Genomic DNA, 11,843 nt, shown 5'->3' with positions numbered 1-11,843 from the left:
TCTGTCTGCGCCTAATGTTCATTCACTAAGCCAAGGACACCACAGAACTGGACTCCAGGGAACCCAAGAAAACCCTCTGTGCTTGTGCATCAGCGCCCCCCGCCCCCAGCCTGTCTGTCACCATTGCCTGTCTGGAAACCCACAGGATTCCTCCCCTAATTGTCCTGGTCTCCACTTTTCCCCAAGAGTTCCTTTCTCTTCTGTAAAGTATCACCTCTTCCTAACCACAGTACCAAGAACAGTTGTTCAGGGTGACTGACTCAGTGTTCTGACAATGGGGCTGCCCAGGCCAGTCTGCACAGTCTGCACTGCCACCTTAACTGCATTTCCTCAGCTTGAAATGGGGCTGCTTCCAGCCTCCCTGTCTTAAGGTTCCTGTAGAAAATGAAGTACATTGCCTGGTATCCGGCAGGTGCTGATCAAGCGTTGACCCTAAAGTCTCAGACTCTGTCCCCCTCTGTCTGACCTGCACTTTTTCCTAGTGCCTGTCTCAGACCTGTCCCTGTACCCATGATGCGAATCACCACACTATCCTCACCACCACTAGCACCTCTGCTTCTTTCTTCCCCTCTCTCTTTTCTCTATGTTAGTGTGAACCAAAGCTCCCTCGGCTTGAGATCCTGATAACTGGACTTCCTTTACTTTCCTGGAGCTCCCAGTGGCCTTGAATTCCCTGAACTCCTTCTGCGCTTTCCCCATGGGCCCAGAATCCAGTGTGAGATTGGTGCCACGTGGCTCATGTGTATGAATCGCAGAGGCTTGGAGCATACAGCCACCACCAGGTTCCTGCTGCCTTACAAGCCGGGTGGGGGCATGGTGTGAAGGACCAGATACTTGGTGAGAAGCCACCAAGAAAAGCACTGGGGACAGCAAAGACACAGTCCTACTCCCAAGAAGATTGAGGGAAATTTACCAGCACACAGTCATGTCATCAGAAACTGAGAGGCTAAATAAGCTAGCTGACATTGAGAGACTCTCAGATCTGGAGGGCCAAAGCACAAAGTCCAGGTGTGGGCAGTCTGCTTCCTAGTGAGGCTCTGGAGGGTTTTCCAGCCCTGCCTTCTTTGGATTCTCAGGGCTGCTGCTGTAGTCCCTTCCTCTGTCCTTAATGCACATTCATCCAACCTCTTGCTTTTGTTATCACATCTTGTCTGCCTGTGATCCCCTGCCAACTTCTTCCCCATATCAGGAAGTTGCAAATGAAGAGGTTGGTCCCACCATGCCACTCCAGGGTCATATCCATTTTCAAGACCCTCTCCACCATCCTAAGTGCAAAGCCTCTTCTGTCACATAAGGTAATGAAGGTTCCAGGGGTGGGGAAGAGGACAGTGAGAGGGTTGTCACGTCTGATTGGTCTTATTTCTACCTGGTGCCCACCAACTGGGTATCCCTTGGACTAACCCATAGACTGCCAGTGACCTCCTGTGATCCACTCAACCTTGGTTCACCCCTCCCCTCTTTGTTTTTACCACCTAAAATTTCTACCCACAAGGCTGGTACAATCACATTATGCTTTCTCTTTCCAGTTGTGGCTGGGGAGATTTATGTGCACTGATACGAAGATTCTGTTCCCTGGTTGGTGTGAGTTCCATGGAGCAGGGGTTTTTTCTATTTGAATCTCCTGAGGCAGAACCTGCCACCCTGATGCCCAACCTGCACACTGGGCAGATGGATAGAGGGCCTGCTTGGGTTTCACTTCTTGGTCCAGGAGGTAGAATTCATGAACCAGTGACCACATAAACCTTCCAGAGACCTTGCCCATGTGGGTTGTCTTCACCTGAGTTGGGTCTAGGAGTTTTCCAAAGACCCACAACTAAGAGATTGAGAGAAAGCCTTAGGCCCAGATGAACAGGAAAGGAAGCAGGCTTGGATGGATGCAGCTCAGGGTCTCTAGCATCTGGTGTCTGTGCAGAGGCTGGGCACTATGCTCACACACGTAGTTTCTCTTGGGCTCTGTCTCTCCTGACCATAGACACTGTCCCTTTCTGGCCACTGGCTCCAAATGTGTGGTGCAGAGAGTGGGGAAGACCTATCAGTAGATTGAGATGGGGGATTAGCCCAGGAATTTGTTGATACTGGTACCCAGAGTTCCACTCTTGAGATTTGTTCTATTGTGGGGCCCTGATTCAGAGACAGGCACAAGACCCCAGACCTTGTTACATGCCTTCTCCAATCTGTTCAGCCTCCAAAGCTACCTCCTTTCTCTCTCTACAGGGTGATTCTGGGAGTCCTCTTGTTTGCTACCTTACCAATGCCTGGGTACTGGTTGGATTGGCCAGCTGGGGCTTGGACTGCCAGCACCCCATCTATCCCAGCGTCTTCACCAGGGTCTCCTACTTCATTGACTGGATTAATGGAATCAAAAGCCTCACTCGTTCACCAGAACTTACATCTACTCTGTCTTACACCAGCTCATCTTTACCTGTGAGGGCAGCTGATTCGTCTGGACCTCACACAGCCTTCAGGCCTGCACATCCCTGGCTTCTGCTGCCATTCATCTTCCAGAGCGCCCTGAACTGACCTTGTAGCATTCAACACCTTTCATCCTATGTATCAGTGTCCATGTTTGAAACTACCTATTTCTGTAAATGGTTCCTTGTCGTTGGCCTTTCTGCACACCCTGACTAGACTTGGCAGGATCAGACCCAATAAAACAGCTGTCCTGCTCTTGTTCGGGACACTCCTGCTCCTCAACACCTCCCTTTCCCAGGAGTCAGCACTTGGCTGCAGTTCAGGAAACTGAACCTCACAGGAAGACTCTCAAGCGTGGCTTTGAGGATGAAAGTAGGGGTGCAGGAGACCACTAAGAGGGCACTATCAGGGAAGAAGGCTGCCACTCTGCATTTAGACTAAATGCCATCAGAGGGCATGAGATTCAGCATCCAGGGTGCACAGCTCAGGAAATCAATGGTTGTCCCAAGGCAGAGAAACATCAGTTCTTGGGTTTGGTGAAGGGAGAGCTGAGTTCCAGTGTAGCTGGGTGGAGGGAAATGCCTGAGCACAAAGAGTGATTGAGTAGGGCTGGAGCACAGGATCATGTCATGAGTAACGAGAACCTGGCTTGAAATTGGAGCACTGGCAGATGGGCTTGGGCACGGGAATGTGGGCTGGAAGCAGATGGAGGAGACACTGAGCTCCAAGAGCAGAGGTGAAAGCCAGCAATGCTCAGAGGCATGATCCCGAGGCAATTCCAAGCACCCATTTCACCTGCTCCTGGGTAAACTCTCATAACTTTTCTCACAAGAACTCATATCTGCAGGGGCCTGGCCTGCTGTCAACATCTTTTGCCATCATGCCATCATGGATTTAATCCCTCCTGTCTGAGAAACAGACAGTGCCTGCCTCGGGCATCCACACAACTGCCTGGTTGAAAGTGGGCATCTCAGCTGACAAAGACTCAGTATCCTTGGAATAAGCCTTGAGGTAGTTCTTAAGCTATTTCTATTCACTTTTCCAAACACAGTGTCCTTGTGCAGTTAGGGGGACTTTGAAAGGCTGCCTTGTGTGGCCTATTCCACACTTCAGTGCCATAATAAAGTGGTGTGCTCATATCTCCATGGGGTGGTCAGACACGATGAGCAGAGGTCCACAAGGGCCTGGCAAGTCTTTCCCAACATGAATGTTGTCCTGGACCCTTCCTACCAGAGGATTCAAGTGGTCTCACATGCACACTGTTACTGGAATCTGACTAGCTCATCCTGTCTGCTGTGCAGGCAGAAAGTCCTACTTGAAAATTGTCTTCAGGGATCAAGGAAGTATCTTTGCAGTGCCCACTACCAAAGGCTGATTTCTGATAGTCTCCAGATCCAGCGATGATGCTCCCTGGTCTCTGAAAGGCACAAGAGGCAGGCCACACTGACTTCTACCCAAGGGTAAGACCATATGAAAGCTCTTGCAGCTGAACTGCTCAAAACCTCAAATGTCAGCGAGTCAATGTAACAACACATCTCATGTTGGAGTCTCAGCCCATACCACAACCTGGAGCTGCTACTTTCTTCCAAATCACCTCTAGTTCAATGTCTTCTGGAAGCCTGACCTTCATGCACACTATTCCAGAGGCGAGGTTGCCCTCTGTCCCCTCAATGATCTCAGACTCTGAAGTAAGGGTTCTAGCACAATCTTACTCCACCAATTAGATCAACTGCATCTCAATTTCAGTTCAGACAGGTTTTTGTTGCCTGTAAATAACATTAACTCTCAATAGTTTTATTCTGAGAATTTTTAGGATTTGTGCTGGATGGGTTCTCAGTCCTGGTAAGTAAATATTGGAACAAGAATTTCAAACTCAGATCTCCCTTGAGGTCAGGCCCCGGCACAGCCTGTAATTGAAATCCATCTATTTGTCCACCTGTATGGGGAAAACTCAGCTGCTGCATTTGTTCTGGAGCCACAGGACCCAAAACACATGACATCCTTACCCCATGGAAAGAAATAAGGAATGCTCAAAGGACAAGACCTTGTATGATGAGTGTGGATGGCTGGGGAGCTGATCCTAGAACCTAGGGACAGCATGAGGGCTCCTCAGGGCACAAAGGGTCCAGAATCAGCACCTCTAGCCACACATGGGGCAGATGAACCTCTGACTACTGATGGTTGGCCTAGGATAGCAGCTGGACACTTCACATCTTCCTATCTCAGCCCAGGAGCTTCAGAACAGGGCTAGCCTGAGGCCACACCATGGAGGCTTAATTTTGAACAGAGCAACAATGGCCATATAGAACTTCACGAATAGCTCTCAGGTCCCACCTGTTGTCTAAACCAGGAATTCTTAAATAGCTGGACATGGGACATTCCACATATTGAAATTTATGACCACCTCTTGGATTCCAGATTTTTCAGTTTGCCCCTAGGAGCATGCGGATTCCTGATTGAGAGCCTGCTTGGTCCTGCACTAGTCAGTATATAGAAAAATTGCCAAGACAGAGGACCTGGGGTGAGGGGTGGGGACAATTACCCTCCGGACCCTTGAGGATAGCTTCTCTTGGAGGAGCCTCTACTTACCCCTGATACTCCTGTTAACCCTGTCCTCAGTCTAAGTGAACCTAGGTGACTAGATACACAACATAAAAGAGGGAAAGTGTGGAAAGGCAAGACCAGTCTGTTGCAACTCGAGCTTTGCTCAGTAGTCCCCGAGACTCTATGTCGAACTCACTATAGAGTTCTCCTCTGCCTGCAGAAGCAGAGGCACCATTTGAGTGCCAATACAACTTGTGAAGCTTCCCTTTTGAGCCAGCACTGAACAAACTCCCTGGGCTTCATAGGTGTCAAATAATCACCCTATTGTTGGAACTGTTTTTGGATTCCCATGACAGTTCCAGTTAGTTTACAGCACGTTCTCCAGCCTAGCCCAGCCTAGCCCAGCCTAGCCCAGCCTCAGCCCTCATGTGAACTGGCAGTTGTTGCAGCCCAAACCTGGACTGGCTTACACCTCATCCTGATTCTTGCTCATGTCAGAATAACCTGTTAACTGGCCAAGTGCAGCTCACCCCCAGACCCAGATCATAATATGGCCCCAGTCCTGGCTCTTTTGCTCATCAGCAGGAGTTACAGCCTAGCAGGGAATTTCCTCAAGTTTCAGTAACAGGCCATCTTCCAGCTCTGGATCTACATGAACTTGTGCATGCTGCAGCATAGCCTGACATAGCACGCCCCAGTCCTGGCACTCACAAGCAAGTACTGCAGCTAGCCCGACTGGCCCACCCCAAGCCTCAGGTCTCAGTGGTGAGTGCTATGGCTCACATGTGACCAAGCATGTGCTGCAACCTAGCCTAGATCATCTCACACCCATTCTGACTCTCACACAGTATCTGGTACTGGAGTCTAACCCAGTCTGGCCTGTCTCCAGATCCAGTCCACATGCATGCCAGTAATGGATGCTGCAGACCTTGAAACTGAGTTCTCCCCACACCCCAGCTCTAGTGCTTAACAGCGGGCGATGCAGCCTGGTAGAGTTTCTCTACCAGGCCTGTTCTCAACCCTGAATTTTGTGAGAGCCCCAAGCTAGCCTCAAGCCAGCCTGGCAAGATATGCCCCCATCTCAGCTGTTGCCATCAGGTGTTGCAGCCCCACCCAGTTGAGCCCAGAGGGCTCAATCTCATCATGGTTCTCATATATGCCAGTGGGTGCTGTTGCCTGGCTCAGCTGGGCCTGCCCCAGACCAAGCTCACACATGCTAAGTGCTGCAGCACAGCTTGGCTTGGTTTACACCCAGCCCTGGCTCTCATGGTCCCCAGCAGTAGCTGTGGCCTAGCAGGGGAATTTCCTAAGTTCCCCTACCAGATGCCTCAAGTCTCATGCATGCCAGGGGATGCTGCATCCAGCTTGGCATGGTCTGCCCTCCGTCCAGTCTTTTGGATGTGCCAGTAGGTGCTACAGCCTGTCACACTCCTGCTTCCTTCCATCCCAGCTTCCACAAGTGTCGGTGAGTTCCACAGTCCAGCCTAGCTTGGCCTGTCACCACCCCCAGTAGGGGAGCCTGTAAGTACCCTCCAGAACCTGTCCCCAGATCTGGTTCTCTCGGTTTCTGGTGAGTGCTGCAGCCCAGCCTGGTGTGGTCCACCCCTGCCCTGAGACTGCATTTCTGTAAATACTTGGGTTCACCCCTCCTCCCCTTCCTTCCTCTCTGTTTTCTTCTCCTGTGATTTCCCTCCATATTGTCACAATAGTATACTTCCTTAGTACAAGTTACACGTTTAACTTTGCAACATCTAAATGTATCATGACATGGTAAGTACAGGCAAAAGTAGGAAGACTAGTATCGTATTTTAGATGTGTATTTAAAAGTTTAATTGGGAATCACTTTTTTTCAGTAGTAGAGAAACATACTGCATAGTGTATTTACTTTCTGGTATACTAATCTCCCTTGTACAGTTCATGTATATATACATATTTCTTTACATGTAAAGATATGCATGTGTAGTACTTAGTATATTGGTTGTCTTCTATCAGAGAGAAATATGATATTTGTTTTGGGGGAAATTGACTTACTCCACTAAGTATAATGGTTTCCAGCTGGGATCATTTGTTGCAAATGCAGTTTTCACTCCTCTGTTTGCCTGAGTTAGTCCAACATGTAGATATACAACAATGTATTTATCCATTCCTCTGTTGATGGGTATCTGGATGAGTGTCTCTGCCATTGTGAGTTGTGCTGCTATACATACAGGGTTGCAGGTTGCTTTCTTGAATACAGACTTCATTTCCTTTGGATGTACTCTCAGAGTGGGTCACTTGGTCATGCGGTAGATAGATACTCAATTGTCTGACCGTTCTCCATATTTATTTCCAAATTAGATATATTGGCTTACATTCCCACCAGTAGTAGATCAGGATATGTTTTTCTACACATCCACATCAACAGGTGTTATTGGTAGATTTCTGAATGTAGGGCATCTCACTGGAGTTATGTGGAACCTCACTGTAGTTTTTATTTGCATTTCCCAAACAGCTAGGAAACCTGAGCATTTTTCATGTGTCTATTAGCCTACCGAATCTCATATTTTGAGAAATATGTGTTGGAAATCCTTTACCCATTTTTTATTGGCAGAAGCAAAGGCTTCTTTTTATTACTATCATTATTTTATGATACAGTTCCATAGGCTCTGGGATTTCCCCCTCCCCAAATACCATTTCCCACCCTACTGATCTCCCCTATATTATTACAATAGTATAGTTCTTCATAAACAGTCCATCGTTGTGGGTATGGGACTGGCAGAGACTAGCATCCTATTGTTAAGCTATATTGAACAGTTTAATTGGGCGTCCATCTTTGATCTGGGAGTAGAGGTGCATGCTGCATTGTATCCTCACATTTGAATATGACAGTGTGCATTACACAGTTACTGTATATCTCCTTAAAGGAAAGCCACAAAACAAAATAAACAGGAAGAAAATCAGACATTTATAATGCCATGAAGTTAAATAACATACTAGTAAATGGCTAATGTGTCCCTGAAGAAACAAAACAAAAAAATCAAAGACCTTCTTGACGAAAATTATCTACAGTATGACTTATGAGTCAACGAAGAATTTGAGAAAAAAGTTTTGAACAAATAAAAATAAAAGCAAAAACATCAAAATCCATGAGATATAGTTTCTGCTGATGTTTTTCTAGTGAGATGTGTCTCTTGTGGGCAACAGATATGTTTTTTTTTTTTTTTAAGATTTATTTATCTTCATTGGAAGGGCAGATACACAGATTGGGGAGACAAAGAGGAAGATCCTCCGTTTTGATGGTTCACTTCCCAAGTGGCCACAATGGCTGGAATTGAGCCACTCCGAAGCCAGGAGCCTCTTCTGGGTCTCCCATGTGGGTACAGGGTCCCAAAGTTCTGGGCCATCCTCAACTGCTTTCCCAGGCCACAGGCAGGGAGCTTGATGGGAAGCAGGGCTTCTGGGACTAGAACTGGAGACCACATGGGATCCCGGAGAGTTCAAGGTGAGGACTCTAACCGTTATGCCATTGTGCTGGGCCTGGGTTTTGTTTTTTTAATACAGCCTACTAATCCATGACATTTGATTGATCAGTTTAAGCCATTTGCATTCAGGATTAATATGAATGGGTGGTAATTTGGTCCTGTCATGTTAGTGATGGGTTGTTCATTGATTTAGTCTTCTGTTGTCATTTTACTGGGATGTTCTTCATAATTGCCTTTGGTCTTGGTGGGTGCTATTCCTTTCTTCCGTCAAGAGAACATCTTTAAGTATCAATTGTAGGGCAGGTCTGGAAGAGGAGCATTCATTTAACTTTTTTTTTTTACTGTAGAATAATTTTATTTCATTGTAAGACAAAGGAAAGCTTTGCTGGGTATGCTATTTTGGGCTGACAATTTTTTTTCTTTTAGAATATGTAATATATTACTCCATTCTTTACTCTTGGCCTGTAGAGTTTCCTGTGAGAGGTCAGCTGTGAGCCTGATTGGGGTTCTTCTATAGGTCAGTTGATTTATTTCATGTGCACATCAAAGATCTTTTCCTTATGTTTGAAGAGAGTTTGATTATCATGTGCTGTGGTGAAGACTACTTTTAGTTAGCTCTTTGTGGGAGTTCTGTCCTCTCTTGCATGTTGTTTCCCAATTCTCTCCCCAGATTGAGGAAGTTTCCCTTTATTATAGTGTGAATACATTTTTTTTAAACCCAGCTTCTCTTTCTGTACCTTTGGGAACTCTCATAACTCTTATATTTGGCCTTTTAATAGTGTTTTTCAATTCTTGAATACTTATTTTTTTTAGCTTGACACAGCTCTGCTTCCAGCTTTTTGATTGTTTCCACATGATGACAAAAATGTCTTCCAATTCTGAGATTCTTTTGCCTCATTCATTCTATTATGGAGACTTTCCACTGAAGTTTTAATTTGCTCTATCGCATCCTCCATTTCCAATAATCCTGCTTAATTTTGTTTCAGTGTTGCTGTGCCCTGTGTGACATATTCCTTAAATTCCTTCAACTCCTGTATGTGCTTCTCATTGTTGTTAAGAAGGTCTATAACAAATTTTTTTGAAATCTTTATCCCACATTTTCTCAATGTATTTTTCAGTTAACTCTGAGATTGGCAAAGGCTTTAGTTGTTCTGCAGGGGAGTCATCAGTAATATTCATTGTGCCTTTGTCTCGTCTTTTGCTCTTCCTCATTGCACTTTTGGTTAGCTTAAGGTAGCTTAAGGTAGCTTTGTAAGTTGTGTCACCCAAATGTCTACAGGTTAATTTTATTGATTGTGTTTGGTTCTTAATTTGTAACCATTTGTACCACTCCCTCCAATGAGTCTGAGGCTTGGGCTTTTGTCTCAGGCTTCCACCAGAGACTCCCACCATAGCCCCGGCCTCTGGTTACCGCTTTCCACCGCCTGTTTTCCCATGCTGCCCCCTATTTCCTTTATAGCCTTTCTCCCACTTTCAGTTTGAGCAGTGCTCACAATAGGGAGGCAGCAATCTTGGATAGTTCTGATCTTGCTGGAGCCTGCTGGCCATTAGATCTGAGGCCACCTGGGCCACCGTACACCTGTAGTGTGCTATGTCAGTGCTTTCTTCCCTGGGGCACCAGTGTAATGCACTAAGCTGGAAGTGATTTTTCTCCTAACCTAGTGCATGCGCAGTTCACTGTTGTCCCTCCAATCCCACAGTCTTTGCAACAGTGCACAAAATGGTGCCCAATGTGGCAATGGTGGAGGTCTGAGCTGTGAAACTCACCCTCTTTCTGCACTGCCCATTGGTGTCTGCTGCTCTGTCTCTGTTCATGGTTGGATCAAACAAATCAATAGGACAGTTCTTTGCCTGTGTTCACCTCCTGAGCTCCTGGTGAACTCTTTTTCCTATCAGGCTGCTGCTGCAGCTCTGGCTGCCAGTAGAGTTCAGATCAGCACTTGCCAGCCACGGCTGGGCCATCCAGTCACTGCAACACTGCTCCATTGTCTCTGCTGTTTCCCATGTCCAAAGGTCTCCAGGTGCCCCTCTGCCATTGGCCTGTCCTCTACTATTTCCTGGAATTGGCCCTGTGTGCTTCACGCTGGCTAATTATTCTCTACCAGTTGAAACCTGCCTGTACCCTATATGGCCATCTTACCCTCTCGCCCTATTGTTTTCTGATTTCCTTACTATAGCCATTCCAACTGGAGTGAGGTCATTGTAATTTTTATTCTCTTTTTCTTAACAGCTTATGATCCTGAGCATTTTTTAAAAAAAAGATTGATTTTATTTTTATTATAAAGTCAGTTATATTGAGAGGAGAGCAGTGCCAAGTCTGGGCCTAGTTCCAGGGCCAAGTCTGTTAACACTTACAATCCTTAACTGCCCACATTGTTAGGTGACTATGGTCAGTATTAAGCCAGTTTATTGGGAATAAATCACATTTAGAATTAAATAATATCCTGGCCTCATTTTCCAGAAGCTCTGATTGTGAGGTGCTAACATGTGTCAGGAGTGTTAGTAATGGTTGGGTTACAGTGAATAGATGAAATGTAGCAACCTCCTCATAGAGGCTTTCTCCTATTGAGGGCAAATTCGTAGTTTTCTACTTAAGTGAGTTTATGATAAACCTGAATAATATTATGTATTACCAATAGATATTGAGCTGGATTAAATTATTTGTAAATTTAAAAAAAGATGTTTTTCAATTCTTGCACTAATATTTTTCATGAATTGTCTGAAATTTTTGAATACACTTACAGTGCCCCCTTCGCATAACTGAATCTCAGATGCCATTGTAATTTCCTCTAAATTTGTTTTTCTAGATTTTTCATTGATAAAATATGTAATTAATTTCTCTATGTTGATACAGCAACCTGCAACTTTGCTAAAGGGCTTAGTTAGCCTAAATTTTCATTGGCAATTACTTTGGCTAAAACTTCAAATAGAACATTAATTCTTATACTTAATTTTAAGGGAAATTTTTTATTCTATCCCATTAGATGGGAATTTTCATTCAATACAGCATGGTGGGGAAGAACAATAAATGTCCTTCGGGACCAGGGAGGAGAGCTTTCTCTGGTCCGAGCCTGGCTCCACCTCTGGACCCCCGCCCTCCCTCGCAGTGACCATCGGGATCGCTTAGAAAACCCCTCACAGCAAACAAACAATCATACAAACTAAAAAAACCTAAAATAAATAGACAAACAACAAAAAGTAGAGCCTGGAATCTGACAGGAAAGAGCTGGCATGGATTGGCTCATGCCTTGCTGGGTGGGACACAAAGATTAGTCACTTCTCACCATGGTGTTGAGGATTTCCCTGCACACCCCCCCAAAAAAAATGTTCTGCACCTTAAATGTCGACAAATGTCTTGTTAGAGTTACAAGCCAGTCTAGATTATCCCAAAATCTGCCAAGATCAACAAAATTATACTTCAACACA

At 45.7% G+C, this 11,843-nt stretch overlaps 1 protein-coding gene across 1 annotated transcript in view; it reads left to right on the top strand.

Annotated features, from left to right (window-relative positions):
* Window positions 1-2,678, top strand: part of PRSS47 (Putative serine protease 47) — an 18,387-nt gene extending 15,709 nt beyond the window's left edge. Inside the window, exon 5 of the mRNA XM_058672493.1 lies at window positions 2,215-2,678. Coding sequence (XP_058528476.1) covers window positions 2,215-2,520 — 306 coding nt within the window. The 3' untranslated portion in view covers window positions 2,521-2,678. The remainder of the gene's footprint in view (window positions 1-2,214) is intronic.
* Window positions 2,679-11,843: the final 9,165 nt, after the last annotated feature.

Source organism: Ochotona princeps, chromosome 14 (assembly GCF_030435755.1).
Source record: "Ochotona princeps isolate mOchPri1 chromosome 14, mOchPri1.hap1, whole genome shotgun sequence".
In the NCBI taxonomy this organism is placed as follows: domain Eukaryota; kingdom Metazoa; phylum Chordata; class Mammalia; order Lagomorpha; family Ochotonidae; genus Ochotona; species Ochotona princeps.
The sequence above is the reverse complement of the archived record's forward strand: the minus strand, read 5'-3'. Positions and strand labels throughout refer to the sequence as shown.